Below are 17,321 nucleotides of genomic sequence, written 5' to 3'. Positions count from 1 at the left end.
AGAGAAATCTAAGTGTAATAATACATGAAGTCTGCTACCACATGTTTTCAAAACCACTAAATGTGACAGTGAATGTCAGGCAAATCTAACAGATTCAAAGCAGAATCTAGAGAACAGAACATTAAAATATATTATCTTCACTTGTTTTATCTAAACTTTAGAACAAGGTCAGGAGCTAGACTGGACTGTCCAGGGAAGTGGTTGAGTCACTGTTCCTGGAGGTGTTCAAGAAATGCCTAGGTGGGGTACTAGAATATGATTCAGTGGGGAAATATTGGTGGTAGGTGAACAGTTGGACTGGATGATCTTGGAAGTCTTTTACAACCTTGAGATTCTATGATTCTATGATTCAGTAGGTTTCTCAATATTTCCTTTACAATTTCATTTTGTGAATTCACAGATTAGTCTATCATAATCTCTTTCTTTTTCTCTTCAGAAATATGAACAAATTATATGGCTGGAAGGAGAAAGAAACTCTTGAAAGGTACCTTGAGAACATTAAACATTCACTAAGATATTCCGTGTTATTCTATTAACTCCTCTGAAAGCAAGAATACTGTGATAGAAATGCCTGGAAGAAATCCTACTTAATGGATGGTTCTTAATTCTCAAACAATTCTAACAGACTGGAATAAGTGTTACGGTAAGAGTCACATACTCTTCGCTTGCCCCTGTCAATATAATCTCCAGATTTTGATTTCAGGAATACATTACTTTCATGACATATTTGGAAGTGGCTGAGATTCTGAGCAGTTTCCCCAAATACAGTTCTGGCAAGAAGCTCATATTTGATTCAGCTTGGTTGAATTCACTTTTTGACTAGGTTCGGGTTAGGGGTTTGAAGTTAGATTTCCTGTCCTACAGGGAACAGTCAAGACACAAAGAACTATATCTTTCATCTTTCTTAAAAGACAATCCTTATTCTGGAACAAGGTATTAGTGTTAAAATTGCATTAAATATTCAAATATCCTAGTAAACTTCTCTCACTTATCAAAAGGTTTTTTGGCATGGCCTCTTCCTTTCAAAGTGCAACACAACTTACCATCTTATCAGCAATACCCTCAGTTTAATTTTTATTTCTTCTTAATAATATTCCTAATCTCACTACGTGGGTTTTTTTTCCTTTTCTACTTTCTTTTTCTTCTCAGTTTTCCAATTCATTTTCTTACTGTATTTAATGCTGCTTTAAATATCTCCCTGTCTTGCTGCTAGTGCTCTGCTGTGTCCTGCTGTGCAAATCAGCCCCTTAAATGAAGCACTTCGTGTAAGTGACTAACAGCCACCCCTAGTGAGTTACTTAAAGACACAATTGCACTAAACCATATTTCTTGCTTTGAAGAAAAATTAGATAGAAGGAAAAAGTCTCCAGCTAACAGATTATAATTCACATTTCATAAAAAGTACAAATCCATGTAAAGACTTCAAGACCTGTAAAACTGCAAGAGGCTTTCCACAATTAAAAAGAAAGATTAAATCTTTATTGTGGAATCTGAGTTTGGAGTCAGTGAAACCTTACGGTGCTATCAAAATTTTATGACTCCTAAGATGTCTGCCTTGTCATCCTTAAAGTTATTCTGTAATTATCCTGTTCTATCCTTTTTGAAATAGCCATTAAAGTCAATTTAATTTTGATATTTTGTTGCTTTTATCCCCCAGGATAGACAACAGAACTGTTATGTTTCAAATTCTTTCTTGTTCATGGCTTCCTAGGACCTTGTGACAAAATTGATTTTCATTGGCAAAGACCAGTTTGACAAATGCCAGACTGACGCTTTCTCAAGATTTTTAATTTCATTTCCAGAAAAAGCAGATTCGTAGGAGTGGTTTTTTTTTGGGGGGTTAAAAGGAGGAACCAACCTATATGCCAGTAAAATGGATCAGTGGCAACGTTTGTCACCTGAACATCAAATCCATAATCTGAAATCAACAATGGATTAATGGTTACTTTATGATGGCCTAGTTTTGCTCTTTTGTGTCGTTATTTTTGTTGGTGGGTTTTTGGTTTTTTTTTTTGGTCCTTTTGTTGTTGTTGTTAATAACTTTCCCTGCTAAGTCATTAGGCAATAGTCTTTGTATATAGCTCAGAAATTAGAGTACCTTGCTAGGGTAATTCCATTCACCCATTTCATACAGTCATCCTGAAAGGAAAGCGCATGTCATCTCTACCACAGAAGGACAAGTGTGAACCAGCTCCAAGGGAAGACGTTGTGCTAAAAGAAGATTCCTTTTTGTCTCTATATTATTAAATGCCCCATTCTCTACTTTCTCTCAGGACCTTAAGTATTGCAGATTTTTCAGTCTGAGATCTTTTCTTAAGTAGGTAGAGTGTAGCTATTGTTTCCTTTACTTTTTATACTTACAAAGATAGCTATTTCTTTCAAATTCAAATTTATATAGAGAGAGAAAGAGAGAGTCCCACTGCAATGTTACTGAATAGTCAAGTTCATATCCTTGAGCTAACTTTTCTAATTACTGCCATCCTGTTAGGATGAAAATTTGTTTTTCCTCCTTGGTGGTGAAGTTCTATCTTGATTTAATTCATTTTCTTTTATGCTGAAATTTTGTTTAAGAGTCATCAAACTGAAATAAAGCTGGAAGCATAGAGAAAAAAGCAATGTTGTCAATTGTTGTTAATAAATGTGTATTTACTAGATTACAAATTTGGGGAAAATTATCCAATAGCAACATTACAAATTAAGATACATTAAAATGGAGATACATTTATAATTACAAATCATCTTCTTGTATTTGACTGACATTACTGAAGATAAGATGAAATAAATTCCTAAGCAGAGAACAGAACACAATGAAGAGTGTTAAAACAATTTGTGACAGTGTCTACAACAAAGAGATAATAAAGCCACGTTGCCTGTTTCATTAACATTTTGTTGCACGTTATGTTAAAAAGATGTTATGATAAAAGATCCTGTAGGGTCCTTTTTTAAAAATTATTATTTTATTTTTATTTTTAAATCAGAGCTATTTATTTATTCAACTACTATTTTCTCTTCCAGAGAGTGCTTGCCAGTTACCACAACTGAAAACATGGGAACTGTAGTGCACTCACAAGGAGCGCCAGATGTGCCTTTTTCTCCTTGTCAGGTGGTGAGGAAGCTTCATTATTTCTTGTGTGCAGAGATTATGCATAGCCCTGAAAAAAAGAAAATAAAAACACATAGACAGACAGATGTAGACATATACATGTGTCTTTATTCATGTTTATACACATGGAAAACTATATTAGTGTATCTGAAAAATTAAACATAAAATGATTTCTTTTAACTGAATTTCTGGACACTTTTGTTCTAAAAGCCACTATAAACTGATCCTCCTTCTTAGCTATTTCATTACAAGAATACTGTACTTTTTCTAAGGACTATACAATAGATATTACTGAGGAAAAATCTCTCTTCAAATAAATATGACTTCCTTCTTCCACTTGCAAACAGAGAGGATCAAGATTTAACAGACTGACTGCACATCAGTGAACTAAAGCAGACCATGACTAACATTTTTTGTCTATAGATAATGTTGGATAATAATCATTATGAAAAGATTTTTGTGAAGTGTGCAAGTATTGGTATGAACTGAACTGCAGTTCAGAAAAAAAAAGAGAGCAATGGTTAATTAAGACATGACAGCACAACTTCTTAGCATCAGGATTAACCCTCAAGATGTCTCAGCTTTAGTTTCTGGGACAATTCAGACATCTTATTCACAGAGGAAACAGCAGATGTCAGCTAAAACACAACAGCAACAGCATGTAAACATCTTAAAAGAGGTTTAAACATGGGCCTAAACACTATAATACACACAAAGGGAGAACTAGAAATGAGATAAATGGTTGCCAATACAAGCGATTTGTGTCAGAAGTCTCTAAAGAAGCAGAAATGGCAGAAAAAGGTGATAAGCCTACTGCTCCTTCTTGGATTTCAGGTGCTGTGGCCTTTTCTTTCAAAACCTTTTATTTCCAGTTAGTGAGAAGAGGAGGTAATGATGATTGTCACTTTATGTTAAGAGGTGCCCAGTGTAAAAATGTAAAATTATATCAAAATATTCACTGGGACCAACTAAGCAACTGAAGATTCTCATTCAGCTACTTCTGGCTATTCTCACCTTGACCATTGTCTCTCTCTCTCTCTATCTTAATTGTCTATTTTAAAATACACACCAAATATTCAAAATTACCTGCTTTTCACTGCAAATTATGTATACATTTTTATCTTTTTCTTACATTAGCAGTCTAAAATTTAAGAGTTCAGGCTTCTCACAAATTTTGTCTTCTCTAGAATAGACAGAAGCCTCTGACTCTATAGAACCCTCAGCTCCTCAAGTGAGTTTTTTTTTTTAAAAAAAGGGAAGTTTTGTACTCTCTTGTACAAGTGGTTGGATTTAACCTTTTTAGTGCTTATCTTGAAGGCTTGTTTGAAGCTCTGCACTCCACATCAGTTGCAGGAATTGTACAAAAGTGATTTCAGTGATGACAATCACCTCACAATCAAAGCAGTTTTCCTTCAGTTACTTAAATGCCTACTCCAACATTAAATTTCTGTAGGAATCATAGCAAATCCTAGGTTCACAAAGTAATTCTAGGCTAGAACTCTCCATCTTGACTGTGGGTCTTTTTTCCATGGTAAGTAATAATGCTCTCTGCTTTTTACCTTTGTGCCTATACTGTTCTTACAGTCTGTTCATCAGAAGCCTTGAATTACAGATCACAAGAACAGACTTCATAAGTGCTCTTCATTATGTGAGTCTGTTCCTACACAAAGCCCATAGATAAGACATCAATAAAGGTTCCCAAACCCACTAATTCTGTAGCATGCCATATCCTTTCATAGGAGAAGGCAATACAGAATGGATTCTAGGAATAAGAAAAATGTTGTTATTCTCTTTCTAAAACTTTCTGAAATAAAAATTTCAAAAATAAGGGATTTTAAAAATATCTTGAAATAGGATCTCAAAGGAAAGATGTTACTTTTGCAATGATGAGTTATCACCATGAAATGACTCACACAGGATCTACTGTCCTGCCACAGGCTATGAATCAGATGCTTTCAGTCAAGCATATGCTGATAGAAGAAACAGCACCTGCAAAAAGACACTCATGATTACATTCTGTTAACCACAGGGGCAATACAAGTGTTGTTAAACTCTAGGTAAGTCTTTTTAACAACATAATCTGGAGCTGTATTTCTGTTCTTAACTCCTCAAAGAACAGGTGCACAAGTTTTCTTCTACTTTAGATAATTTCAAGTCTGCATTAGGAGATTCTTGTGTCCAATTAAGAAAACTAAAATAAAATTTGAAAAACATTTGAATAGCACAGTGCTTTTTTAATAATGAAATCAAGTTGCGTGAAAACCTACTCTAACTTTGTTTTGTGAACTATGAAGCAAATTACAGGAAACTGAAACAAAATTAATCTTTCCTAGGAAAAAATAAAATAAGCAAAACACAGAATCACAGTTGTTTCCAAAATGGATTTGACATTCATAACTATGAGTGTTTTGAAGGATTTGAATTAACATGTCCTGGAGAGGCTGATGTTTCTGCCTTTGATATATATCAGGTATTTCAGTTTTTCTATCGTAAACATTCACTTTTCTGCACGTATGGTTTATATAGTCACAGTTACGGCATATTTATTTCACTAGAAATGTAAATTCAAATTTCAGTTTTAGTAGAGAATCACTTAGGGTCAAAAATTCTGTTCTTGCTGTAGCTTTAATTGCTTATATTCTTCTCTATGTTGATGTATTTTACAGAATTTAGTTTTAGTGAGGCTTTATGATGCTACTTACCAAAAATTAGAGATTTTTCTCTTATTCTGGCAATAAACTTAGGTAAAAATCTGCAAACTTTAACTCATTTTACTCCTTAACCTCTGACTACTCTAAGACTCCTTTATGCCCTAAAGAAACAGGGATAAACATAAATTGTTTTCATACTTGACAAGATGCTGAAAATGAGGCATAGTTTCAATTCCATCAGTAATATATCTTTACATTTTTAAAGCTTTAAATCTTTCTACAGATTTTTGTCTTAAACTTAGAGTAGGAATACTATTGTGTGTTAGGAATTCAACACTGTTCAACATTATACTGAAATTTTTGTAAAACTGACCAGGCAACAGCACTTCATGTGACAACTGTGTGGTGTTAGCTTAGTGTTTACATAAATTTTCCATTTTTTCTCATGTTATATCTCAAATTCAGGACTTTGCTGTGAATGTCCTAGCTTTTTATTTAAAATATCATTCTAGAACAAAAATTTATTCTCTGGCTTCCACTAATTCCCTTTGAAAGAAGTTACATTTATTTAATCATAGCCCAGTAACGGGCATGCTTACTTTGCAGTTCTGAGCAGAACCTCACACCACTGATTCACACCAGGCTGAGTCCAAAACTCTACAATAGACGTGTTGTTCTCAACCCAAACAAGTAAGCAGCATTTAGCAAGCAAACATTCCATTTGTATACATTTTGTTGTCATCTATTGAATATCAAGTTAAGTAACAGAAGCTTGCTGCAGTTCCTCTGTATAGACTCCCTAAAATGTAGAGCAAGGAATTTTAGCCAGGAGCTTGTCAACCTAATAAACATAAGAGTTGCCATCAGGACCTTCTTCACAAAGTTCCTTCTGTTTTAGCATCTGTTTCAAACTTCATTCTGAAATAACCTTAATTTCCATGCTAATTGCAGCCTGCAACTCATTATTTTCTGTAGTGTTTAAAATGGGCTGCAGTTATATAAAAGGGTCATTTTGAAGAAGGAGGTATCTTCTATGCTCTTTGCCTCACTACCCCAATTATTCTGTTGTCATTCTAATCGGTTATTACTCAGAGAGAGAAATTTACTGCTCTTTCATCTTTTAGTTGATTGAGTTTATTTGATGGTTCCAGGTGCTCTAGAAGTCGTTGAAAGCATTTGGAGATCAAGGGAGACCTCTTGTTCTGTCTGCTGCTTGTACCTCTGTGAAGCACAGGCAATGACCCCCAGGTTTGGAGAGAAATCTTGCTTCTTCAGTAGCTCCCACTTCTCCACTTCGCTAAATTGACACAGGACTGGATTTTGACTCCACTCTGCCTAGATGATCATATGAGGAGAAAACTCTTTTTTCTCAGTTTGATCACCACCCAAACTCTGTGTGCAGGATTATACTCTGCCTTCCATGAGTGGCAGAATGATGAAAATAGATGAGCATTAAGTGACAGTGCAGAGAATGAGCTGACCATGGAGTAGCTCAGCAGCTCCTTTTGGAGCATTGGAGAATCAGAGTAATTGCTTTTTTCCAGGAAAGGACTACCGCCCTGAGATAAGCTCTTTTGAGGCAATCTGCTTTCCTGGGGTTTACAGGAACATTTTTCTTCTTGTTGTTGCTCTTTTCCATCTCCTGGTCTGTCCCACATTTGCTTTAACACAGCACTACAGCAACACTAAAATCCTGTATTTTCTAACTGCTTAAAACAGGACATCAAACTTCATATCTGAATTAACGGAGAAGTGATTTTGCTCATGGTTTTTTTACATCATTAAATTATGCATGGGCAGTGAGCAGTGAAACAAATTAGAAGAGAGGGGGCTGCAGGATATAGTGCCTATTGACAAGACATTACCCAACTAATTCTTGCAGCCCTCCCACTGATATAAGTGGACCTGGTTGACAGTGGCCAATAATAAATGCATCTACTAAGACAGAGTAGGAGTGGACCACCTGCATCCCTTTTGTGCTGGCACAGTGGTGACAGAAAAGTTAAGACTTCAAATATAAATTGGTAACTCTTTCTTTAAAATTAGCTTTATTATTTAGCCCTTCGTTATTAAGAAAATGAGTGTATGTCAGAAATGCTGAGGTCTTGTGGAGAAGGTAAAAGACAGCTTTTTTTTAAGGGGAAAATGCTCTGAATCACAAGTAATGGAGGCAGAGGAGTACTGTATCAGGCAAAAAATAAAATAAAATAAAATGGATAGAACTATGGTGGCTCTTGTTCTCTCAAGGAAAGGAAACGTTGCAGAAAGGAGAGAGAGAGAGAGAGAACCATCCTTTCTGAGTGAGGTAAAGATGAGCTAGGAAGAGGGTATATGACCTAGATCTTATCACTATTGGTTTTTTTGGCCCCTTTTTCAAACAAGAACAACAAATTTTGTAAAAATTGATGGTCATCTCATGTTTAACTCGAGTTTATAATGACAAGTGATGCAAAATGCAGTGGTAAATTAGACAAAATTGAACTCCTCACCCTTGCAGGTATATGTGAAACACATTCAGTTTCTGTATTTAAAGTGCCTGACAACTACCCCGTGTCACCATATGTTTTGAATAATTTTTCCAAATAAAATAGGAAGCATTACTTTCTGAGCAGCCTTAATATCTTGTTAAGAATATGCTTTCATATGTATCACAAAAATCAGACTGTTCACCTTCCTGAGGAAGAACAGCAAGAATTTAGAAAAGGTGGTATAACCATTATCACATATACTCGGAAAAAGACTACTGAGCTTTGCCTTTGGTGCATGAGATAAATCAGACTTTTCTGGAGAAAAGTACCCAAATCATTGTGCATTACAGAATTGCCAGGCTTAGTGCCATACCAAGAGTCTTTACACAGGTACTCCTGATTTTTTGTCATCATTTTCACTGACTTAATCAGTTTGGGTCAGTGTTGTCATAAAATCTGATGGATATAGGCTTGAGAAGGTCCAGTGATCTGACAGTCAGTCCTCCAAATCTTATAAAGCATTTGTAGAATTGATAAAGCTTTCAAAAGACTTAGTCAGATTATTGTAAAGAATATGACTGGGCTCATACAACAGATGTTTGTGACAAAACCAATATAAAATAAACAGTATTACAAAAATTTAGCTGGCCTCATGTTATACTGCAGCAATTCAATAAATATTTTCTTATTTCTTTGGGCCACAGGGATGGCGTGCAGACTTTCTTGGTAAAGCTATATCTGTACTCATGCCTCTAACTTCTAACAAGCTTCTAGGTAGCCAAGGGCACTATTGACATTTTTCATGTTTCTGTAAAAAAATGATTTGATTTAGATCTGGGTGCTTTCTTAGGAAAATAACAGCAATACCACAAACATACAGAATTAGCTGCTGACAAATGGATAGTGACTTTAGGCAGAGCTGTTTTTGTGACTTGATTCCTAAAACTATAGAAAAAAAAACAATCTATGTCTGCCTTTTGGATATCTTGCTGTTCCCTGTTTTGCTCCATCTGAAGAGATATGATTTCATTTCTGCCCCTTCCCAAAGCTATCTTCTATTAGTTATTCGAATTCATTTCATGGGTAAAGACCTGAATCAGGGCCTCCTATCTATTGAGCAAAAGCGCTACTCTGTGCAGCATGAGATATTTTCCTGCAAACTCATTGATACATTTCTCATTGCAGGATACTATTCCATCTGAGCAAGATTGAAATCTTGCAGTTCACATGTTTTCAGTACCTGCCGTAGGCAATGACAGGTCATAATACAAAACTGAATGACACCAAGAAAAAGGGGAACAATTATCAGAGCATTAATACATCTTGCTTTGTGCTTCTTTAGTTGGAAAACCCAACTTTAGTCAATAAGCTCTGTCAAGTCTGTCTTCTGTGAAGCTCGCTCCTTCTTTTGGTATGAATCAGTTGACACTTCCTGCTCACAAAATGCTATTTCAAAATTTCATTTTGTAAATAAGAAAATATTTTCTATTTAGACAAAAATGTGTTTGTTTCTCTGTATGTTTTGTTCCATTTCTTGGCTGCCTATTCAACCCTAACTAGTCAATGCCCCCAAATAACTTACATTTTTCCTACAGTCTTCACCATAGCTCTTTTTTAAAGTCACAGTATAGCCTTAGGACTTTACATGTCATATTCAGGCTGAAGTGCTTCAAAGTGGTGCAGCTGTGACCACAAAAGATAAAATCTAGAAAACACCAGTTTCATGCATCCAGTGTCTTCATCCCGGCTCATATCCCTTTAGCAAGAATTTCTATTGCCCCACTAAAGCTAATATAAAGTCTTTCTGCTAATGTTTCTGAGATTTGACATTAAAAGAATAACATTTTAACAATCTCTTCGAGCAGCCTGTTATACTGCAAATGAGAGGGTTTCCTCTATAAATATAAATATATAAATATGCTCATATTCTTAGAGTAAGAGTTGACCACAGCAAGGAAAGAAAGAAAAAACCAAAACATTGTTTGAGATAATCTGCAGCTGTATATTTTAAATACACCCTCAGACCTTAGTTTGTTAGAAAGTACTTAAAACTTATTGTTCAGTAATGTAGATACTATCATTCCAATAATTCTTCATTATAACACAACAGTATGCATTCACAACAGCTTAGAAACCCACCAGCATGCAATGCCTGTGCCTATGTATATTCCAGTCAGCATTAATATCAGAAATGGGAACAACCAGCAAGGAGTTCGAGCAGTGGAAAGTGTATATTCCTAGGGGAAAGCCATAGTAATGATCATAGTAGTCATGACTAACTTGAGTAGCTCTACACTTTAGTAAGGAATGTGAATTTCTCTACAAGCCCCAGAAGCTGTACTGACTGCAATAGGAAAGTAACTCAACATCTATGTAAATTCTTACATACAGACACCTTTAGAAGTTGTAGGCATGACCTGAATCCCACTTGTAGGACAGTATTCAGTTACATAAACATGGACATCTGCTGCCTTTCAGGCACATTGGTCCAGTGCAGAAGGGTGGGTGGAAATCACATGGGAGTCTTGCAACATTCTCATGAGATGCCTACATTTAAACAACCAAACACATTCCACATTGCCTGAGCTTAAAACTGAAAATTAGCTCTATCATTTGTGATGTGCTACATATTTTCTATGCGGTCAGTTTTCCTGTCCCTGGTTCCCATCAATCTCTCTCTTCCTTATCATGTATATATTTCCAATGTATATATATATATGTATATAATATGCAGATCCCATTGACAACTCTTCTAATCCCTCTACCAGTACTGGGTTCCCTGCTTCTTTACCAGTGCTTTGTGGAATGCTTTTTTTCCTCCTTAACCTGTTAAAATCTCATTTGTAAATAAAAAAATAATTCACTGTTACTTACATGAACTCACAGTTTCCTCTCAATATATAACTGTCTTTCTGCTCAAATTAAAACTGCAACGTCTCTGATATTTTCTTATCACTGTGTAGCTACGAGCTCAGATTCAACAAAATCTAGTTTCTTATCCCTAACTTTCTCCTACCTCATTTTCTTAAAAGTGTACCCGTTAGTGTTCTGACTGATTATGCTGCCTGTAATTTGGGCATCCTATTCAACTCTGAATTTAATGTTTTTAAGTGTAAACTATGCTTAGATTGTGCATATTTTCCACACACGATCTCTTAGAAACAGTATTTTTCATCTTTGCATACATCTATGCATACTGTCACATTTCATTAGGACTGCTTTCTTTAGGAAACTTAGCAGATGCAAACTTGTCCCAGACAGACCTATGCTGTAGCTATGGGCATCCTCCTCTTATACAGCTCATTCAAGCTTGTCTTTCTTTAAATAACTGCTCTACATCCCACTCACTGTTTACTTGCTGTCTCAAAGCCTCTCGAAGCCGCTCTTTGCAGCAGGCACTTTGTCTTCTGCAACAAAACAGTCCTATTTCACAATTAATAATTCTAGTAAGTGAAAGTATGTATTTTAAAGACATTCCAAAGCTTCCTCAGTCCTCATGTTAAACTGTAGCAGATTGTAATTTGTTTCTCTACTGGCAGGTAGAGGTAGCTGGGCTGGCATCCGAGCGAAACACTATTTGGAAAATTTCCGTTTCACCCAGGGTTCTAGCAATGGAATGTTATCCAGGCAATTATTTTAATTGAAGATAATGACTTGGGAAATGGATGGATGAATTAATCAATTCCAGTTAATTGAGAAAATGACATTATTTGTGCTTGTCACCTTTTTTTTTTTTTTTTTTTTTAAATCACCATGTGTAGGAAGATTTCCAATACAAGACCCAATTCTTCCATGACACAAGTATTGTTCTGAAATTAATGCCTCCTCTTTTATTTTGTTGGCCCAAAATGTCACAGGCAAATGTTGGTGATATGGCAGTAAATGTTGAACCTTCCCACCCACATTCCATTACATTTATTCACTGTGCAACATATGGCAGCAGAGGGGCAGTCTGACAAAATAACATCTTACACAGGAGTGCAGTTAAATCCGTTTTGTTACTGAGAATTTGCTCTCTGAAATACTGCAATTGTGTTCTTTGCAGCTGATCTAGTTTTCACGGAAATAAATAGGAGGCATTACTTTTGGAGCAATCTACATTCATAGTCACTGAAGCTATTTCAGTTAAAGCAGGAATGAATTTGTAAGTTTAGAATAAACTGTAAGTTTAGAATAAATTGCCTCACTTATTTCTGGAGTAACCATGTGTGCAGCTGACCTGGGAATACTACAAATTACTCTCTTTATTCCACTGTCGCTATCCTGTCATTAGTATTGTTGCAACAGGAGCTGTTCTTGGCACTTGTTCTAACAGAAATATATAACTTTTGTTTTGTTTGCATACTTATGCGGCTCATTACTATGTGAAAAACAATCTGCAGCTTAGCATTTGTTAATGGGATATGGAACAAGGAAGTAGCAGATGGAGTAATGGGATACTGAATGCATAATAAGTTTGATTGTGAAAGTCCTTGTGTGATTTTCAGCTCAAGACGGTTGTTAAAACCCACTGCAAAACTGAGCAGAAGCCATGCTTGTGTTCAGGCAGTGAAGGCGTGCTTCTCCGCATTAAACAGACTTAAGGGTTAAGCACTCTCAGCACCCAATTACATTATAAAGGGAAGCAAGAGACAACTTTTTGCTTTGTGATAAATTATTTTTGGGTTGCTTTTCATGCTTTATTCTTGTTTTTGTTCCAACTGTTCCAACAGAGAAGCTCTGAAAATAGGAAGGCTTGTTCTCTTTTAGGTGACTGAAAATAACCTTTGCTGTGATAGTCTCCTACCCATTTCCATCTTCAAACAAAAAGAATCAGAGTTCTGAACATCATCCTCTGTTCTCTTGGGCAAGAGAATTTCTGTGTGATTGGTCTGTCCATCCTTACCTGCACATTAGACTGAGGGGCTTTTCAAGTCTGAAGGCATAAATCCCAGTTCTTCCCTTTTGCAAGGATAAGGACCAGATTGTGACACTAATTGTTGAATCAGGGTACATCAAGCCGTGGATTCCTCTGTGACTGCAGCATGGAATTAGCTTCCGTGTCAGGGAAGTACAGTCAGCCAGCTCAGATCCTAAGAGCCTTTTACTGCTGCAGAATGAAACTGTCTCATCTAAAACAAGCTTGTTTGATGCAGAATAACCTTTCAAACTGATGCAAGATGGCAATGTGTAGCAAGGAGTTAACAGCATCATGGCAACCAAATCCCACGTAGCTGCAGTACAGTTTACTGCAAACACTACAAGAGATTAGAGTAAGACAAATGAGAAATCTTTATGATTTGAACAGTGAGTTAAACTATGATGCTGTACAAGAAAAAGGTTTGGAAAATGTAAAGACAGGCATCGAGTCTGTAATTTCTGCCAGACTTTTGGTTTCTTCATTGCAGAATCATCCTGAATTCAGGTGTGGTGTGCTATCTGACTACGAAAGATGAAGCATCATTTGTAAAAAGCCAGTGCTTTGGGATTTCCTTGGTTTTGCACCAGTTCTCCCGTTTCCCTTGGAGCCATTCCAGCAAAAACAGCATCTGTGACCAACAGCATGAGAGCTCTGAAGGGAGATGATGTTTTCAGCTAAATGGGACCCAACAGGCTCCTATGCATGCAGCTTCTGTTTTCTTGTCCATATTGTTCCTCTCTCCAGCAGGGCTTAGGGATGCTGTAAGAGGCCATTAGAGTCACTGCATAAATCTTTCCTCTGTGTGCTGACAAATAAGGGGGACAGGACATTACATCTGCAAACATGCTGGGCCAGCAAACACATCCATCCACACATCTACCAGAAGACTGCAGTGTGACATAGGAAGAATACAGGAGGAAGTGTATCTGCATGCAAGACTCTTGAATCTTTGTCAGTAAAATTCCTTTGCAAAATTTCCTGCTTTTTAGAAGTGAAAAATCCCCCAGACTCAAAATCAAATGTCTGTTTTAAAGTTTTAACATGTGTTGAGCAGGGTAAGTGTCCAGACACTTGAGAGTATATAATATTACTAGGAATCAATCTAAATTAAATCCTATAAATACCTGTAGTTCTGAACTTATTTAAAGTAATTAGTGATCTTTTTTATACAGAATAAGTATATCACCTCAGCCATTGCTTTACTGAATTAAACAAATCAAATTAACTCAGTTTCTCATTGTACATTTCCAAAAGCACCTTAGCACTCTGTTGGCATCTTCTCCAGTTATAGTTGGTGTTGGTGGCCAGAAAAGTTTGAACTCTTTCAAATGAAGCTCTGTCTGTATTTTCTGTAGCAGCATTAATTATTTCCTGGCTTTGTTATAAATAAATAAATAAATTTAAAAGATGTGAGGATACAGTTTTAACACTTATTTTGATAAGGTCAAGATTTCACTCCCATGTATGTAAAAAAACAAACAAACAACATTTTAAATCTCTGTGATACATAAAGCACCTCCTTGAGTTTAATACCAAAGCTTTTTATATTAGATGTACCTGGTTTAAACAAGTTTTGAAGCATGGTTTCGGTGTCAAACAGAAAACTGAGCATCTGTATCTTGAAATAAATTGCATTTACATTTGGTTTTCCTCCTCTCAGCTCATTAACTTTGATGATACAAATTTGTAAATGCTGAAAAGAAATAAAAAATCAAAACATACAAAAATTCATAATAGATTACAGGTTCCATTCTGTGACCAAGAAACTGATTCACCAGTAGAAGTGCTTATGTAAACCACTCACATTCTGATATTCCAGGAATTATCATTTTTATTCTGAATGAGTTAAAGTCAGCTCATGCTAAAGAAGGGAGTATTAATTTCATTTTAGATCTGTAAATAAATAAATCTGAAAAACAAGCCTGAACTCAAAAAATGGTACTACAGGGTTTTCATGTTTCTTCAAGCATCACCAGAACATTCTAAAATTTGTGTGAAATGTTTGTTTGTTTGTTTGTTTTCCCTTCTGTTATTGGCAGAGCTTTAAATTTTCTTTGGGAACTGAATGTTTAACTTCTAATCAAATGAGATTCCCACAGGAGGGAGATGCCTTATTGGTGCATTCCATCAGCACATGAGTACACAAGAACACGTCACCCATGGAAGGGCTGTAGGACTCATCTCAGCTGCCTGTCCTCAGCTGCTGTGCTCGGATGGGTCCTGTCTCCATGGAAACATTTCAGCAAGCGTGGTACCCCCTGGCAACAGAACTGAGACTTTCCTGTTGCTTAGCAGAAGAGATGAATTGTGAGCCACATTGAATAGAGCAACTTCCCTTGACCCTGGATCAGTAGCGACTGGAAGACCAGAGGCTTCATAACTTTCAAATAGGTCAGGAAAAAGGATTCATAGTTTTTTTTATGAAAAATACTTATATTTACAGTCAGATGTAAAATCTAAAAGTCAAATTCAAAATCACAGCTCTTCCCTTAGAGAAATAAAGTGTTTACATTACTCAGCAGCATTCACGGCAGTGTTTTAAACTGAGTTGGTGTGTTTGCTGAAATTAAGATCAGGAATGATCCATTCTGATTCAGGATATTTTATGATTCTATGATCCTAGAGTGAGAGAAAGAAACAAAGCCAATGGACATACTTTGTATGAAAGAACAGTAACCTCCAGGTCCACTTTCATTTCAGATGCTAGGAACTGAATAATTGCACAGCGACAATAGTGTTTAGTGCCTGTAAATTGTGATCAACTCCAGACATTGTAGAGCTGAATTAAAACAGTAGAAAAAAAAGCAACTTAGATCCAGAAAAATACAGGAAGAGGGCAACTAAAATATTCCTGACTTTTCTTCCAAGTTACAAAGCAAAGTAGTCAGGCTTGCTTTGTAAAGCCATACTTTACAAAGCCATACATAAAGCCATACTTACTTTAAACTTTGGGATGATTCCTTTAGGTACTTGTAATTTTGAATGACATTAAACTCATTAAAAACCAAGATTTTCAGCACATTCCTTTTGAAGTCTTTTGGTGGTCACATGAGAGAGAGCACTAATTCTCTCTTTTCCTATATTTTATAGTAAGATATGGAAAGTATATGCTATCACAGGAGGAATTTCATATATACTGGTTGGCAATACAGGGGCTAATCTCTGCTTTCTTTCCAGTTGCTGAGAACATGATGAAAGCAAAATTTCCTCATCCTCTCATCCTTCAGGAAAGTAGGATACTTATCCTGATCCTGAGAAGTACACCAGTTGTATGTTTACTATGTTACCTTTCAGTTTTCACTAATACCTTGCTAAACAGAAAGGAGAAAACATTAGTCTGATTACCACTAACAGTCTAGGACTTTTGCATTTAAAAAACATCCTGCAATTAAATTTGTCAAGCATGACAAAACTTGTGTTATTTATTTTATAAAATAGTTATCACACTGACAGTGTCAGCTTTGTTTACCCAACATTAGTATTTTAGCAATTTATAAAGATTATACTTCACTCTAACAATAATGGAGGCTTCATCTGAAGTTCTCTGCTCAAATGATTTGGGCCAAAAGCTGATGCACCTTGTGTTATGTTGTTCTCATCCACAAAGGTAAACTAGAGTGCTGATATTCTTTCTGAAAAACATGTGGCCTATTATTTTTTTCTTAGGAGACTATATCAACTTCATGATTTCCATAAACGAATAATAATAAAATAAAATAAACAAGATAATAGCAGAGACAAGTTAACAATGATATTCCAGGTTGCTTAGGCAGGTGAAGGTTTGTTCTGCACTCTGCTGAGATAGCCCAAGCTGGTTGTGCTGGTGCTCCCTCTGGGGCTGGCAAGAGTTGTACTGGTGAGGGTAGTAGAGCCTGAAGTGACAAATCCTGCTTCTTAGCACAATTCCTCTTAGCTGCAATTTAGCAGATGCCGTAACTTTGCATCAAAGCTGCCTTACATCTGGTCATTTCAAACTGCATTCATTTGTGACCACATATCTGCAGAAAATCACACAGACCAAAGCACAGCCAGCCATTTCACAGATGGAAAAGAAACCTTTGCAAGTTCACACTCAAGAATGTTTTCTTAGAATGTCTCACCTTATCTAGTGTCTCAACAAGAATTAAATTTGTCTATGTTCATAGTAAGTGAAGATTCTGGCATTTGACTTACACAGAGAATTCCTGATGATGTTTAGG

The 17,321-nt window shown here is 36.1% G+C and overlaps 1 protein-coding gene across 1 annotated transcript; it reads right to left on the bottom strand.

The window, feature by feature from the left end:
* Positions 1-2,995: 2,995 nt before the first annotated feature.
* Positions 2,996-15,345, bottom strand: LOC149919210 (uncharacterized). The gene is made up of 5 exons (XM_090136724.1): positions 15,280-15,345; positions 14,680-14,815; positions 13,108-13,459; positions 5,017-5,092; positions 2,996-3,152 (listed from the first exon to the last, which is right to left on the bottom strand). The coding sequence occupies exons 1-4, from the start codon at positions 15,301-15,303 to the stop codon at positions 5,059-5,061; spliced, it is 546 nt and encodes a 181-aa protein (XP_089992850.1). The 5' UTR covers positions 15,304-15,345; the 3' UTR covers positions 2,996-3,152; positions 5,017-5,058.
* Positions 15,346-17,321: the final 1,976 nt, after the last annotated feature.

This window comes from Phasianus colchicus, chromosome 2 (assembly GCF_987193195.1).
Source record: "Phasianus colchicus chromosome 2, bPhaCol1.hap1.1, whole genome shotgun sequence".
NCBI lineage: Eukaryota > Metazoa > Chordata > Aves > Galliformes > Phasianidae > Phasianus > Phasianus colchicus.
The sequence above is the reverse complement of the archived record's forward strand: the minus strand, read 5'-3'. Positions and strand labels throughout refer to the sequence as shown.